Source organism: Gracilinanus agilis, chromosome 2 (assembly GCF_016433145.1).
Source record: "Gracilinanus agilis isolate LMUSP501 chromosome 2, AgileGrace, whole genome shotgun sequence".
NCBI lineage: Eukaryota > Metazoa > Chordata > Mammalia > Didelphimorphia > Didelphidae > Gracilinanus > Gracilinanus agilis.
Genome location: NC_058131.1, coordinates 468,486,314 through 468,504,637, shown reverse-complemented (window position 1 = coordinate 468,504,637; position 18,324 = coordinate 468,486,314). Strand labels below are relative to the sequence as shown.

The window sequence follows — 18,324 nt, the reverse complement described above, 5'->3', positions numbered from 1 at the left end:
AGAAATCAAGACCTAAGACAAGAAGCCTAGATAAGGGAATCAGAAGTCAGGCAAGGAATCTGGGCCAGAGCTACAGGTAATCATCAATATGAAAGGAGCCAGGATGTGTCTATTTACTTCCTACCAAGGGTAGGAACTGTCTAGAAATGTGAACAGATTAGAATCAATAGGTAAAAACAGGTAAGATCATTTAGTTGCAGCAGAAGGAATGCAGATCAGAAGTCCTGACAATTTCTGATTTTGTTTTTTGTTGTTGCAGTTTTTACTTATATCACAATGTAAGTCAACTGGAACATCATGTCATTTGGGGCTCATTATGAAACTTTAATTTCTGTCACAAGCAACTTAATCTAAGAATAGAGGAATAACATTAAACATTATCCCAAATGTATTTAAATAGGCTGTGTATTGAACTTTTTTTTTTTAAACCCTTACCTTCCGTCTTGGAGTCAATACTGTGTATTGGCTCCAAGGCAGAAGAGTGGTAAGGGTAGGCAATGGGGGTCAAGTGACTTGCCCAGGGTCACACAGTTGGGAAGTATCTAAGGCCAGATTTGAACCTAGGACCTCCCATCTCTAGGCCTGGCTCTCAATCCACTGAGCTACCCAGCTGCCCCCTGTATTGAACTTTTATCTACACATCAAGTTGTCTGCACATCAGTGCAGACATCATCTTCACCCCTTTTCCTGGATTCTTCTTTTCATCAGGTTTAAGATAGTCTGTCTTGCATCTATCCTTGCTTCCTCTCAAACGGGGACCATACAACTAGAGAGCTATCAAACACTGCATTTACAAAGTAAAATTCTAAAAAGTAGAAGTCAGTTTCCTAATAGTCATAAGAAATGCTAAGTCTTAATCTTGACAAAATCCATAGAACATTATTAAAAATGTAAAATTAATTCATATTAATAAGCCCTTGTAACCATTTTCCCTTTCTCCATTTTGTAACCTTGGCCAATAAAATAACAATGTTAGAAAGAGAAGGAACTTTAGAAAATATAAATAAAGGAAGAAATAAATCACTTAACCAATAAGCATTTATTAAGCACCTCCAGTGTGCCAGCAGGGGATACAGAAACTAAAATTAAATAGTCGTTGTTTTCAAAGAGCTTATATTCTACCAGAGAAGATAACATATACATATATAAGTATATGTAGAATAAATCCCTAACCCTGACTTGGCATTGTCAAAGCAATTAATATGCTAGAGGTGCTTCCTGGTTTAGGCAGGAAAAAAAAAACAGTGCTTCTTTCCCTGATTACCTTAAGAATTTGCCCTAACTTGGGGATTTATGAAAGGGCTCTTACAGGTTGACCCACCCAGCCCAAGGGGTTATAAGCATAAGTATACAAAACCTGAGAGAACATTCTGGCATCAGAACAGTAGGGACAGAAGAGAACTACCTTTGTAAGCCATGAAGTTATGGAGGGAAGCAGCCCCAGAATCCAGCCTTAGAGCTCATGGCATCTAGAGGGTGAATAAGGTGCACTACGGTAGATGCAATATAGCCAAAAAAAAAAAAAATTCCCCACCCCATCCTCTATTAGACCCACAAAATGTGATTCTTCCATTTCCTCTCTTCTTTCCTCTTCCTCCCTCTTCCCAAGTAGGTGTGTACCTATCTCCCAAAATTAACAAATTTGTTTGTCTTTATCTTGATTTTGTTTTTAAAATATGATGAATAAGGGTAAATATTACATTACTGATCTTTGTTCCAGTGCAGCAAAGAAGAGTCATTGGGGAGTGCCCAGGAGAATGAGAGACATGGATTTATAACTATAATAGTTTGCCAGAGCAGTTCTCTGAGAGCTTAAAGGATTAAAAAAAGAGATAATTATCAATTTGGCTTTACTGATCACAGCTAACAAACAATTGTAGCTATAAGTCAAACTATATTGTTCTCTTGTAACTAGCTAGGTTGTAGTTGAGGGGAAGAGGGGTAGAGAAGGTCTACAATCTTTTTTCTTCCATTTCTGGTTTGAAAAATAAAAGTCCTTCCCAAGGGATGGGGCCATGGGAAAGGCTGGGAGAAAAAGTCAAGCCCAAAGGAAGTAGTCACTACACCCTATATCAGAGAGAGACTGAGAGGAAGAGGGAAAATTGTGACTGTTCTGCTCTGCTGTAATACAGCACCACACCTCCATACCCTACTGCTATGTATAAAAAATGAAGGAGGGAATGAAGAGAAAGAAGGCATGAGCAATTGAGGGAAATTGACAAAGTCTTCATACAGAAAGGAATGCATGAGTTGAATGTTTAAATAAGTGAAAGATTCTAGAAGGTAGAATTGAGGATATAGAGAATGCAGAGGCACACACATGAGAAATGGACCTTTGTTAGCAATTTCAAGAAAGTCAATAGAATTCAGCCACAATGTCTGGAGTGATATAATGAGGCTTGGAGATTGCTGCATAGTTAGATGGTGGCAGAGCTGTACACAAAATGCAATCCTTCTTACCACCCTAGAGTTTGTCCACTGCTTCCTGGTCTACCCATATCACTTCCTGGACATGTGCAGATGTTATACCAACACACCTTTGGGTCTCCCATAACTTAATTTTATATAAATTATGTCTTAAGTTTTATACTTCTTTTTATAATAGAATTCCTTTAATGTATGTATGCACATATGAAACATGAACCATTAGGTATCAATAGTCTTATCTTAAAATTTTGTTTAAAATATTTTGATCTCTTAAAGAACTGACTAAATTCATTTAGAATATTTTTTTATAGATAACTACCTTAAACTTGGATGGACAAAATCTCTTTGAAATCACTAATTTGGAAAAATTGGTGAATTTGCGATGGGCATCATTTTGCAATAATAATCTCACAAAAATTGAAGGTTTGGACTCTTGTGTTAATTTGGAAGAGCTCACTTTAGATGGAAACTGCATCTCAAAGCTAGAAGGTAATGGGTTTCAGAAATGAGAAATCTTAGCAGTATAAATGTTTAAATACATCAAGAAAAAATAATAGTGTTTTTCAAAACATGGATTTGAATCCTGGCTCTGCTACTTACTTCTTTTTCTACCTCATTGGGAAAAAGACTTAATCTCTCTGAGCTTCAGCTTCTTCATCCATTAAATGAGTGAGTTGGTTGAATTAGATGTTATCTAAGGCCTCCTCCAGAAATAGATCTAAGAGTGTATGGCCAAGACTCTCTCAAGAAGTCATAGGAAATTTATAATAAGTTTCTTTGCATCAGAATCAAAGAATTGCAACTCCTCTAGGGGGACGTGAGTAACAAAAGGTGCTTTGTTTACAGAAGTACATTAGAGTACAAATTTAGGGCTAGAAGAGACCTTGAAAATCAAGTCCAAAACCCTGATTTTACAGGTGAGAAGACTAAGGTACAGAATAATAAAGTGGTTTGCCCAAGTAATACTGGTGGTGATAGAGCCAGAATTTGAACCCAGGTACTCTTATCCAAAGTTCTTTCCACTACAAAAATGAACATGCTCAGGTGGCTGCTTCTATATCCTTCAAACTCTTGCTATACGCCTCTGTTCTAACCTTGAAGATCTGTTGTCATACCAAGAAGGAAAACATGAAACAAAAGAAAAAAGTTGTAATGCTTTTTAAAATGTGTATTTGAAAAATTGTATTTTGAAGTTTTATAGACTTGAAGAAAAACAAAAATTATTCAACAGATTTTGAAACAAAATGAAATTTTTCATAAGGATCACATCGAGTAGAGTCAAGATGATTAACTAAAGCCTTAACAACAGTGAGAGGCAGTGCAAAATGTTCAGCTTGATTCAAAATTTCAGGCACAGGAGAAGGATAAAATTATCCTGACCTCTTTTTCAAGATTTTTCTCTTTATTTAAGTTTGATTTTAGCAGTTGGAGACCTAAAAGACCAGCAAACATACTACAAGATACTAAGTAAACAAGTTATCTTGCCTATTCTATGTCTTTTTTCCCATCCTTTCTTCCTTTCAAAGGGGACTGTGCAACTAAAGAACTACCAAAGCCATCTCTTTATGCATTTCCAACAGCTTCTTCTTCATTCCCTCTGCTTCAGCATTGAGGAGACTGAGCAAGTCTTGCTAACACTAAATAAGAGCTCTCCTACTCTCATTACACTCTTGGGGCAGCTCCTTGGACGAGAATCCTCTCCTTTACTCTCAGCTTTCCAATTGCCTGGGAAGCAGCACCTGGTCATAAGAAGTGTTCACTATGCCCTCCGGGTAAGGGCCTAAAACATATATGTGTCTATCTTTAAGAGATATGACCTTTCAGACAAAGGCTCTTATACTTTAATATTGCTAAATTGATCAGGTGTTCTCTTGCCTCTCATGCTCTCCCACCTCTGCATTATATTTACACAAAAAGAAAAATAAGTATTAAAATTTCATATCACAATACCCAAACTAAATTGATCAAAGAATACTTAGGGCCTGAAATATATTGAGGGAATCCAAATGCTAATCTAAGAGATTGTGGTGGGGTATGACACCCTACCCTTCTACACACACCCACTTATCCAGGAGAAAAAAGAAACAAGTGAATTTTGAAGCAAAATAGAAAAAAATTATTAAGTTTATTTCCAAAATATTTCCACATTTTGACACATACATAATTTTATATTTTAGAGGTTAAAAGTCTTTGCATTGATGTGTTCTCACAAAATTTCTATGTACTTTATGTAAAACACTAGGGTTCCATGAAGGCCCGGAAAATTCTGGCATCGGATTCAGATATAAATATCAGTTGTGATTGTTTCGTTATAGTTATTGTAATCTTATAATTTTAATTAAGTTAAAACCTTCCATCCATTCCTAAATAGCATAGTGCTAATCATGAACCTTTCTGAACAGAGAGAGGAGAGCAAACCTTATTCCTTCTGTCCTTACAGTTATATAACTGTTCTTAATCCTAGTAGAAGGGAGAGTGACTAGTCTGCTGCTAGTCTTAATCTATATTCTTACTATGCATCTACTCTTTATTTGAACATAGCTATCTCCTCTTTTTTCTATAGGAGCATACATGAACATGATATCCATGCCAGGGAGTTTTTTTTTTTAAATGGAAGTTCTATTCTAGACTTCCTACTCCTTTGATTTTGTGACTTTATTAAACAGAGCTATATTGTATTTCTCTACAATCATTCTTTAGGACACACAAAACAACAAAGATATTCTTTCAGGCCTTTCAAATACACTACTTGGTGGAACCAGGATAGAATTAGTTTGAATGATACTAAATAATAATAGCAAAGCATTAATAATCACTATTCATTCACTCTGCCATTTTCTAGTTCTTTGAATAATTTGGAAATCTTCAGAAAATAACAAGAGGTCTTTGGTAATACGTAGGAACTCTAGGCATTCATGATCAAAATTGGTCTTGCCCGAGGTCACACAGCTAAGAAGTGTTTGAGGTCAAATTCGAACCCAGGACTTCCTGAATCAAGACCTGGCACTCTGTCCACTGTGCTACCTAGCTGTCCTCATTCTCTTTCAAGATGAATTGAAAGCGAAATTCCATTTCCTAAATAGTACCTTTTCTAATCATTTAAGGAAGAATAGCTCAATTGAGAAAAGCAAAATATGACTGGTCCAAAAACATATCTATGATCTTTTCCTTTTTCATAGAAGAAAATAAAATGAGAAGTTAATTCTTCAGGGTCTTTCAAGTTCTCTGTTACTGCCAAAGAATGCCAGGGATACAGCCAGAACTTCACTTTTAAATCCTATTTTTTTCTTTTGTGCTGAATTTTCTCTTGCATTTGATTATTTTCCTAGGCATTTCAAAACTGACCAAACTAACCCGTTTCAGCATAAATAATAATCTCCTTACTGGGTTGGAAAAGCACATCTTTGAAAATATGCTTCATCTTCATTACCTTTCACTTGAGAATAACAAGATCACTTCATTGATTGGTTTGCAAAAAGCTTATACCATAATTGAATTATATATAAACAATAATTTTATCGCTACCAACCAAGAGATTTACAATTTAAAGGTAAGTTTTAATGTTTTAGTGTTTGTAATGATTTGATGATACATTTAAATCTTTTATGTGTATTTAAGTGTAGGCATATATGAATATAAGTATATGTATATTTATATACATACATGCATACATACCTACTTATATCCCAATGAGAGAGTCCATGTATCATGGTGAAAATCCCTATTGGGTTAAGAGAACAAATATAGGTTACAGATACCCTGTCTTATTAATTGTCAACAGTTAGATCTTCAAAAAAATGCCTCATTTTTTTCAGTGGTATTGAGAAAGGAGTAGTGGAGTTCCTTAGACACTCATGGAAATCATATCCAGCCTTTTCTTCTTTTGTCCTGTATTGTTCAAACAATAATTTAAAGAGGTTCTTCATCACCAAAAGATTTGTAACCAGATGATAGAGATTTTTGGTCACAGAAACTCATAAAGAGTATTTAGTAAGGTGTTAAGGAATTGTAGTCTGCATGGATGGAGAAAGTACCTATATCAAACATTTATGAATTGTTGAATTGCCCAGAACCATATTATTAATGAATCTCTTCAGTTGTAAGTGATCTTAGAGGTCATCTAGTCCAACCTAAACCAAACAGGAATTACCTTGATGACTTCCCCAACAAAATAGTCATCCAGTCCCTTCTTGAAGAACTGTAGTAATGGGAACTTAGTATCTCCTGAAGTAACCAGTTCTATTTTTATAAAGCTCCAGTTGTCAAGAAGTTTTTTCCTTAGGGAGCACAAGGGTCCATTATATGGCTGCTAAAAACACTGCCCAATTCACAGTCTAGGTCCCCCCATGGACAGTATCCCAAATTCAAGGTACTCTGTGGTTCTGCACACCCTAAAATTATAACTTGTATATAAACAGTATATTTGCCAGTAATAGTTGGTCAGAGAACACAATTATTTGAGAGCAAAGGCATTTAATGAAATGACATTGTAAGAAAAGTAGCAACAAAATATTTTCCCCATAAACCTGTGGCATATTTTCTCATAAATATGTATATCAACTAGAATTATGGGTGTGCAGGTAGAAAAAAAAGGAGAAATGCACATAAAGAATATATGTGGCCAATGCGTATATACAAAAGGACATCTCAAGGCTCTACACCACGGAGCCACAAATGCCTTCAAAGGATGACATCATGCTGTTCCTGCCAATACCTAACAAAATTGTTCTTGTGTAGACTCTGCTAGTCGAGCTTGTTCTCTACTGGTGTTCCATACTCTACCAGATATCTGGGCACATATCTATTGGATACTGGTCTTTTAGCCTCCGTTGGATTGTGGGAGTGTATTCTCTGTGATTGCTACTTAATTATACTTTCTCCATTGCCCATCTTTTGGGTCAGTCAAAGGTTTTAATACATTTTGTTTATTTTTTTTTTAGTTAGGTCGTTTAGAAAACATATACACTCACACACCCTTGCCCTAAGACCAAGAAAAAAAATCTTCTCCCTTTTATTTACTCAGAGTCTGGAGTTCAGAGACCACCCATCCACCTAACAGTAGATTCTCATACCCAGATACCAAGTTCTTTAGAATAAAGAAAAAGATTGTCCCACCTACCAAGGTCCTTAGCTTTGATTATTTTGCTACTTTCCTGATACAGGGTTTGTTCCCTATGATCAGAGACCTCCTTGTAGTTTATAATGAATATTCATTAAAGTCCCCAAATTTTCATCTCTGAAGGTAGGCTATAAACTTAATGTTATTTGCCTAATAATTTCCAATCAGTTCTATATGTTTGAGACTCCTAGGTTTCTGAAATCTAAATCTTTCCTGATCATCCATATATGAATAGGCCTAGGGCCCAGAAGGTAAGATAATTGTCTCCTTCATACTCAGCCAGAATTCTTGGCCCTATCACATGTAAATTCATTGGTCCAAAATTGATAGGGCCTTTGCCCCCAACCCTTACTGTTCTATGAAGCTGAAATTTTCCTCTCTCTGTAAATCCCACTCATTGCTCCTAATTCTGCTTTCCAGACTCAATCAAAAGGAGTCTAATTCTTCTTCCACATGATAGGCCTTCAGATACTTGAAGACAACTATCATATTCTCCTAAATCTTCCTCTTCTGCAATTAAACATCACCATTAGTTCCTTTATCTAATTCTTATGGGTAATGATTTGCTATCACCTTCCCATCATTGTGTTTCAAGTATTAAAGGAAGAGACCCTAGTGACCTAAGAGGTTTAATGAAGCAAATGCATGTGCCTCATTGTTTCTCAAGTATAGAATCAATTAATGATTCATGATCAGGGTGACTGAAGTTTTTCAGAGAATTAAAAAAGCATACAGAGCAACTTTATGTGAATTCAAAATGTTTTTTGTTTTATTAGGGTTTATACAATCTCATCATTTTAGACATGTGTGGAAATCTTATTGTATGGAATCAAGAAAACTACCGGTTGTTTGTAATCTTCCACCTTCCAGATCTCAAAGCTTTGGATGGAATCTCAGTAGTGAGTTGTTTTTACTACAGTATTTTGGCACAAGTCATGTATTTTCAAATTAATTAGCTATAATCATCTTGAGCTTTGCAACATTTATACTATGATGCCTAGCCTCATTAAGTTTAGAAAAATGCAAGCCTAAAAAACTAATTTTTAGAGGTGGTTTAAAATTGTGAATTTTTATGTGTGAATATATAGTATTCTAGATGATAAAATAAATGCTTTTTTATATCTCTATATATCTCTAAAATAAATTTTAGAGAGAGCATTTATTAAGCACTACTATATGCCAGGTTCTATAATATATATGTACTATATGTAGCATAAGTGTATATGTATGTGTTTAACAAGCACAGTTTCACTGACTCTCCAGGACCAGGCTACTTTATCTCTCCTTAGAGTTCCAGCAGGTAACCCAGAAGGGTTAGTGGGTCTGGTTCCCTCCATTATTAGGTGACAGGGACTAGCATCTTAGTTCCATTAAAACACTTGACATCAGTTAGTTTTTACAAAGGATAATCTTTTCTTCAGAGTATAATATGAGCATTTTACAGGCATTTCCCCTATACCTCAATGGCACACTCTCCAAACAACACCTTGAGAAAGAGGAGAAAGCTAGGGACCTAAGTGACTAGCTCAGTTCTTATATAGCATTGTTCCCACCAAATTCACATCCAGCTAAGCAATTCATGAGTGCTTGACTCTCATCTAGGATCCTCTCTTCTCTGGATTTTCATGGTACCACTTTTTTATCTTGTTCTCTTTCTGTCTGATAATACCTCAGACTTCTTTGCTAGCTTATCATTTTTTTCCAAACCCTAATCTTCTGTCTCAGTAACAACTTTTAAGACAGAAGAGCAATGGCTAGGCAAATGGGGGTTAAGTGACTTTCCCAGGATCAATCATCTAGAAAGTTTGTGAGAACAGATTTGAACCCAAGTCTTCTTGACTCCAGGCCTGGCACTCTATCCACTACCTGCCCCAGCTTATCATTCTTGATATTTTCATATCTCCTAACCATGGATGCTCCTGCGAGGTCCAGACACTTAAATTTATACCTTCAGCATTATCTTTTTCTCCTAATTTTCCTCTGTCTCTGATAGTCAAACTACCAAATCATTTCTCCACATCTTTTGCATATAACCTTCCCCTTTTGTATACTAACATAAATAGTTACCACCTTAGTTCAGGTCCATTACATCTCATTTAACATCTTAAATTTGCAGTGGCCTCCTAGTTGGTCTTCCTGTCTCAAATTTCTTCCCTATTCTAGTCCATCCTACATAACTTCAGCCAAAGTGGCTTCTGTTAAGTTTATATCTGCTTGTTTCATTCTCCACTCAGTCAACTCTGGTGGCTCCCTGTTATTTCTATGATAAAAATATAAACAACTTTGTTTATATTTAAACCTTTTACAGGTTGGGCCCAATGTATCTTTTGAGCCTCACTGGATATTACTCCCCCTTCCACACAAGAAATCAGACAAACTCCTCTTTTCCTCACACATAATACTTCATTTCACATTGACATTCTCTTCCATTAATCATGCCCCATACCCAGAATGGACCCCCTCTTCATTTAGCTTCTTGGAATCCTTCCTTCCTTCAGGAAGCTGTTCAGGCACCACCTATATGAAGTTTTTCTTGATCTCCCCAAATGCTAATAATCTCCCTCCCAAACTACCTTATGTTTGACTGCTTTGTGCTCATTTGCATTTATTCTCTTTATATTTATTTATGTACTTGTTGTCTTCCCTTGTTAGAATGTAAGATTCTTGCCAGTAGAGATTAATTTATTCTTTGTTTATCCCTAGAATCTATTACAGTGTCTGACACAAAGCAAGCATTTACCAAATGCTTATTAATTGATGCTTTTTATACACTTGTTTTTTCCTTCTTCATCTCTAAATATTCTTTCTCTTTCTTCTCTAGATATACTTCCTTTTGTGGGACTGACCCTTTAATGTAAATATTCTTCTCCCTTAGTGAGCTCAACTCCCATGTCTAAACACATTATTATACTTTCAGCCTTGAATTCTCTTTTAATCCAGTTTCTGCAGTGGTAGCACCATTCTTACAGTAACCCTTGTTCATAGTCTTTGATTCCTCACTGTCTCTTGTTTCTCATATCCAGTTTAGTCCTACTGATTCTACCTTTATAATAATTCTTGCATACACTTCCCCCCCTTACCATTCAAACCCTCACCATATCTTGCAAAGTCCTCCCAACTATCCTCCATACTGTTAGCTTATCTAGGCCATTCAACATGTATACACCAGTGCCCGGATATTCTCTGCATCTGCCAAAGAGATTCCTGAAGTACAAGTCTGACCACATCATGCCTCGCCTCAGAGAGTTTCAGCAGCTACCCTATTTTTCTGAGGTCAAAAGTAACTCATCTGTATGACATTTAGAGACTTTCATAGCTCCAGGTTACCTTTCCAGAGATCAGCATTACACATTATCCCCTTTCACATACTCTCCAGATTAGTGTGTTCATCTTCTTGACTTCCAACCTGTCACGGCACCCTACAGACCAGCAGAATTCAAGAGGCCACCCTTTTTGGGGGGGTCTCATGCTATCCTCATTGGTAAGTACATGAGTGTGAACTGACATGACCATCTAGCCAATCTCAATCATAGTTCATATTCCACATTTTTGTGATATAGGATTAATAACTGCACCATGTTGGCCTGGGACAACCTGTCAGTTGCCCTGGTTAGAATGTTGACAGTGGCATGAGACATAGGGCAAAGCACCTATTGCCAGTGGAGCCAAGAGTATATAAAGCCCTAGAGACCCAGTGCTGGGTGCTTTCTTCCCTGACTTCTCCCCTGATCACTCACTTATCCCTTACCCCCTGGGGCCCCGGGTTGGTGGGAGTGAGAATGTGGGTAGCTTAGGCCTAGAGTAGAGTAGGGTTTAAACCAATCCTGTAGAACAATTTACCAATACTATTAGCACAACTGACAAAACCTTTATCCAGAGACCACATCACTCTGACCCAGGGCTGTCTGCCCTAGGTCAGCAGAAGACCATCCAGACAAGACCTATTGGCAACCTTAGGCAGATATACCTTTCATCCTTAGATCTCAGTACTTCCTAACCCTTTTTCAACTGTCTTGTTCCCTTTTCTCTGTTATCAATAAACCCCTTGGGCTTAACCCTGAGAATTCTGTGGTTATTTGATTATTCGACTACCATTTAAGGTCAACTAGGAACAGGCAACAGGAAGGGTTCTGACCAGTTTCAACTCCATTACTGAAGGGCAGGAAATTCAACATCCACTTCCCATCAGCTTAACTTTTACCAATAGGAAGCTGCTTCCTCAGCAGGGAAGGGGCTGGTAATTTGATATCTTAAAGGAGCCTGGTGTCTAGTAGTGAAAGTTTCACTTGACATTCAGTTTCCTGGGTTGGTTCCTTGTTACATTTATAAACAAGTTTCAAGCCCAGCCTGGATACAGCTCACTCCATCCTTCCAACTAGCACCATCCTCCTGCTACCCTTATTACCAGCATAAGGCCCCTGACCCATTTATTACAACCCAACCAACTTCTGCCCATCAACTTTGTTGCCATATAAGGAAAACCTCTCTCTCCCCTAATCCCATTCCAGTTTTTCACCTTTATCTTTGAGAATAATCAATTCAGACAAAAGTAGGTTGCTACTGTAAAGAGCATATTAATCCACTGCCTTTCACTCTTACTCACTATCCCTATGACTTCTCATACCAAAATATCCTTCCTGGCCACCACTCCCCTATCTGTCCTGTACCCCTCCAATTTAGAATGTAAACTCCTTGACAGTAGGGATGATCCTACTTTTGTATTTGTATCCCAAGTGCTTAGCATATAATGTGTTAATAAATGTGATTCATTCTCTTCCACATTTGCCTGTGTGCTGCTGATCCTCATGTCTGACTTTCCACTTTATGTCTCTGTGCCTTAACATCATTTTTAGAATGCTGCCCCTTCATCTACATTTTTTAGAAATGCTATTTTCCTTCAAAGCATAGCTCAAACACCATCTCCTATAAGAGGCCTTTTCCAGTTCTTCTCTCTACCCAATTATCTTGCATTCACTTTGTATATATTTTGCATTTACGTATATATACATTACATTTGCTTCTGAGTTCCTCCAGAGCTTGTGACCAATTTCCTTTCTTTTTTTTTTTTTTTGGAAAGTTTGGAAGTGTTTGCTTATTTCTTACTCCCTGCTGTTGCTTCTGTGTTTTGCTCTTTTTCTCCATAGAAAATTTCCAAGGTAAAGAGCTTTTTTTGCTATTGCTTATTCCTTTTGTCACTAGAGAATTGGAATTCCTGCATGTTGGTGGTCATTGCTTTCTTAGCTTCTGTCTCTCAGGGCTTTACCTTGGTAGTATCTTCCCTTCCCTGTCAGAGACCTGAGTGAGAGCAGGTAGATCTGTGATATTCTTTATGTAGCAGGAACATTAAAGTGTCTTGCCCTGAGGCTATCTTCCCTGCTCCCTCTACCTCTGGTCTCACTGCCACAGCTTAGTACAACCCTCAGGGGTAAGTCTGTGGTGCTTTCAGCCAGCTCCTGAGAATTTAGAGATTCCTTTGGTCCTTATTCTAACTGGTGTGGTAGGTGGTGTGGGGGAGGGGTGGTCAGCTTGCACTTTTATTAGTGCAGTTTCACCCCCTTGTAGCATGAGAATCACCACTTGCTTCCTCCTTTTCAAGTTGTGTCCAGTGGGAGAGCCCCTTTCCTTGTCTAGTTTTGATTTCTGTACTTTTGAGACACTTTGTAATGATCAGTTTGGAAGGAGATTCAGAAGGCTACTACTACTATGCTGTCATCTTGGCCCTGCCCCCAAGGAGAAATTTTATCATCACATTTACTTCTGAAAAAAATATGAACTAGTTTTTAGTTTTTATTTTTGTAGTCCCCCTTTACCTATCACAGTGACTAACATTAATAAATTCTTGTTAATTGATTGGTTGATAGTTGATTAGTTTAACATGAAACATGAAACATAATGGGAAGTATATTCCCATGTAATGTAAATATTGAGAAAATATCTACATTAATGAAATTACAGACCCATTTGATTGTTTGGATTTGAGTGGTTAATTACTTAAAAGGGAATCTGAATTTTTTCAGTGATGTCAATAAACATACAACCAGTGATAGTTCTTTTAAAATTCATCTGAACTTGCCATCTTGAAGAGAATATAATTTTTTAAATATATTCATTTAGGAATTGCCAGAGATTGAGAATGCAAAAGACTTATTTGGTGGCAGACTTACCTCCGACATGATTGCAGAAAGGCAAGGACATTCAAGCTTCGTCCAAATGCATGAATTAAATTGGACCACATCTACTATCAGGTCTGGTAATTTTAAAATATTCATTTGTGTATAGTATACAGCCTAAATTAGAAGATACTATGGTAAAGTATTCATTAAAAATGTAACTTTTGTTAGATTTCCCTGTTTCTGATTAAAAGTTGGCCAACAAAAAAAGTACTCTGTTCTCCTAACACTGTTTCAAAAATCTCTTTGTCTATGATGTAGGGCGCACCTAAAATTGTTAGCAGCAGTGGTAACTTTGTTCTTCCAAATGTACTAATTGCTTTCATTGACAATTGTGATTCTTCATATTGTTATTAAAATTGTTATGTTTATCCTTTGTTCAAAGAATGGAAAGAGAAGAGATTGAGCTCTTTTTTGGCATCCTTTTTAGAAACTCCTTTCTTCATTGAATTAAATAAGAATTTAGGAGAGAAAACTAAAGAAGAGCAGTGCACTAGTAATCTGGCAGTTAAGAATCATTACAAATTGGAGTGCTCTCAGCAGGTGCAATGTAAAACTTTATGCATGCTATGAGTTAGAGAGTATGCATAATTCTATTTCCATAGTCCTAATCTTCTTTAGCTTCTCTATCTACAACTTCATTATACCACAATAAAAAACTTTACATCCAGTCTTTATAGGTAGATATATTCTTGTAAATAATATAACCAGTCATTTATATTTTATTTCTGTATTTTTATGAGAATTACTTTATATGTGCATTTAATGAAAGTCATCTGTTTTTCACATAATAGAAATGGCTACCTCTAGGGCCACTTACTTTATAACTGAGGTTGAAAAAAGTCTTCTGAGCCTGATAAACACCAAGATCTTGAGGGCAATTCCTCCAAATTTGTACTTTGCTGTTTAACCTTAATACTGAATGATTTTTTTATTATAGTACTTTTAAAATGGAAAATAGAATTCTATTATTTTATGTAGAAATGCTTCTATACTCACAAAAGTGGTTCCAGGTTAAGGCTTAAAGATCTTTAGAAGCAATGCCTCTAAGATCAGATTATACTAAGTGAAGTCACAAATCTCCTATATATTTAGCTTTATATCTACATAATAAATCCCATCCAGGAGAGTTCTGGTCCCACCCTACCCTACCTACATCACAAAAGGTATCCTCTGGGAAACTAACACTTACATATAAATTTAGTCTTTGTGTGTTTTTCTTTTGTTTAGATAAATTTATGCCAAAAGTGTAACACTTATGAAATTGAATTTTTAAATACTACATATATACTAGAGAAATTATATGAAGACTTTGATAAGAGGTCACTTTGCCCAAATACAAAAGGAATGAACCTTACTAAATTTTTAACCTTGATAAAACACCAATTATAAAAGTATAATTATTTTTCAAAATACAGAACCGTGGATCTGATTCCAGTTGATCAATTCAGAAATATAAGTAATGTGAATTTACAGAACAACAACCTTACCTCATTCAGTGGCTTAATCTATCTGCCTAATGTGAAGGTAAATTCATAAAAATTTTAATTATTGTTGCAACTTTTGTAGTCTGTTACTTTGGAATAAAACTTCTCTAAACTTTTCTTTTTTAAACATAAAATTAATCTTACCACTCATTAATTATGAACAAGTGCAACTTTCTATGACAATTTCAGTCGATTATCTAAACTCATTTCTAAATCTTCTCTGAGTGTAAGATCTGTTTCAGAACTTTAAAACATCAGCAGTAGAATAGTTATTCGATCATTTATCGTCTCTAACTCTTCATGACCCCATTTGAAGTTTTTTTGGCAAAGATATTCAAGTGTTTTTTCATTTCCTTCTCTAGCTCATTTTAGAGGTGAGAAAATGGAGGCAAACAAGGTTAAGTGACTTGTTCAGGGTCACACAGCTAGAAAGTGTCTGAGGTCAGATTTGAACTCAAGAAGAATCTTCCTGATTCCAGGAATAACACATTGCAACCTCTAGCATATAGCCACCTAGTGGAATAGTGGACAGAATTAATTTGTTCTCACATCTTCTGTGTGCACCAACCACATACAACCCAGCAAAAAGCTCCACAATTTATTCAGCAAGACCTTTAATCTCATTCTGTCTCAGTCTATAAAGTACAATTTATGCTGCATGCTTCACAGCTGTTTTGAGGATCAAAAGAGGTGATGAATGTAAAGCATTATTCAGTGACAGAAAACTATTATGTAAATGTAAGTTTTCATTAACATGAGGAGGAGGATTTTGTTGAAAGAACACTGGACGTGTAGTCAAAAGACTTTGGTGCTAGTCCCAGTCCTTCTACTTATTACTAGCAATTTGACACAGTCAAGATAAACTCTGAGCCTCAGTTTTTTGTTGTTGTTGTTGTTTATCATCTGTAAAAGAAAAACATTAGCAGTATTGTGAGGAGATCACTTTATAAACTGTAAAACACATATAAATGTGAACTATTACTGATGCTATTATTATCTTCATTGAGGTTAGAGAAAATCAAATCTCCTAGAACAGAGAGCTGTCTCCTTTCTTCCTTCCCTGGGTCTGCTATGATCAAAGGTGTTTTAAACCTAGGGAAATTATACTAATATATTAGTTCAGTCTTTTCTACCTTAATAAGAGGGATAATTCTATCTATTACTAATATAAATTGGTTGGGGCACAAGATAGGAAAGTTGGGCAGCTTTTTAGCATCTTGCAAGTTTTTACCTCATTATTTTATTTGAAATATTGTGAATCTTAAAAATATCAGATACACTTACATTCAAATATTCCAAAGATACTCAAAATAAAATATATAGGACTTGGTAATTATCTGTAACTACCTACCCTTTACAAGGCTGCTTAGAGCTCCCCAAGGCATACCATTGCAGCCCTTTGGCCCTTTGTTCAGATAAATATGTAATTATATTAACAGAAGTTCTTTAAGGGAAAGACAAAAATCTATATAGTTGTAATAAAACTATAGAGTGTTAGTACTAAGAATCAATCAATGTTAAAAAACAATGGGGACAAAGAAAGAGAACTTTTTAAATTTGATTTAGATAATAGGCAATACTTTATAGACATGACCAGAGTATCATAGCAAGTCAAAATATAATAAAGGATCTTCTGTGTTTATAGTTTATTTCTAAGATTTATAAACAAAATCTTTTTTTCTTGGTAGTTGAGGGTTTTAATCTACCTTTGATTCACATAGTTGACTACCTGCATCTTCCTAATTTAATTTTTCAGATATGTTAATGACCTGAGATTAGCAGAATGTCCAGAGAGATGAAAGGTTAAAATATTTAATCTGTATCTTATAGCTATGGTTTCAGAATTAAATGAATGACTGGTATAAAAATTGACATTAATTCTAACACCAGTATTTTAAAATATTATCACATTTCAGAATGAGAACACCTTGTCATTTTTTACATTTGGTGGTAAGCAAGCTAGCTTCAGACTTGGGAAAAAATGTGGTTTTGTTGTAATATTTTATTTATATGTTTTGCTTTGTATAGGTATTGTGTCTCAACTATAATCACATAGAATCAATAATACCCCGAATAAAGCCTCAGACTCACTTAAGCAATAGGCAGCTTCTCTATCAAAAGGTAACCTCCAGTGGATATGGACAACAAGCAGTACCAAAAGGAAACAGGTGCTGTATGAGCCTGTTTTTTAAAAAAAATAATGTCTATTAGATAAAAAAATGAATAGGAAAAAAGTAATATAGCAGTAATACATAGTAATGCTATTAAAAATTCATATGATTTTAAAGAAATGTCTTTGCCTCAAATTATCATCATTCAAAAAGTACATTGAGTGCTTTCTATGTGGAAAGGATTCAAAGGTACATAATAAAATACTTGTAGGTTTAAATTTCTGTTATTTAGAACTGCATTTTCCTACACCAATTCATTCATTCATAACTTCCTATTGTAATGGAGAAAAAGGGGTTTTACAGGTTCAATATATTAAAGGTGGTCGCCAGAGGACTGAACTATTATCAATTCTCAATTAAAAATAATCTCAATTCAAAATTGACTTTTATGTAAATGTATTTACATGAGAGAAGAGAGAGAGAGAAAGACATTAAGAATCTATCTCACTGATTAGTCCAAATATATCTTAACCCTCAGCCAAGAGTTAAAGGACCTGAGGCCCGGAGGTGAATGGAGCAAACTCCACTCACAGAGTCTATAAAAGGAGGTTTCCCAATAGAAGTTCAGGAAGATTCAATCTTTAAACTCACCACATGGAATAGTCTTGGTCACGAACCAGCAAAGCTCCCTCAGGTCTCCTTCACCACACCAGTGGCAGCCTCACTCTCCCTCCTCTTTCAAAGGGGTCACATATATATATATATCACTTCCAGTGCCTTCCCTTAACCTGCGTGTCCAATCACAATAGATGCTTTCTCATAGAAAGCGTAGGGGCAGTGCCTCAATTCTAATTGGTTACTCACTCTAGCACACATGGTTTAGGACCTCCCAGAATTGGAAGGTGCTCTCACCTTTGGTGATTAAATCTAAAGATGGGCAGTGTAGACTTAATCCAATTATCACACTATTCTCAAGCAAAACTACGGAAATCAGCCTCTCCATAGTGAGT

The 18,324-nt window shown here is 35.9% G+C and overlaps 1 protein-coding gene across 1 annotated transcript in view; it reads left to right on the top strand.

Annotated features, from left to right (window-relative positions):
• LRRC9 (leucine rich repeat containing 9) overlaps nt 1-18,324 on the top strand; it is a 101,844-nt gene that overhangs the window by 56,164 nt on the left and 27,356 nt on the right. The window contains 6 exon segments of the mRNA XM_044659962.1: nt 2,739-2,916; nt 5,757-5,977; nt 8,323-8,445; nt 13,661-13,791; nt 15,135-15,243; nt 17,232-17,371. Coding sequence (XP_044515897.1) covers nt 2,739-2,916; nt 5,757-5,977; nt 8,323-8,445; nt 13,661-13,791; nt 15,135-15,243; nt 17,232-17,371 — 902 coding nt within the window.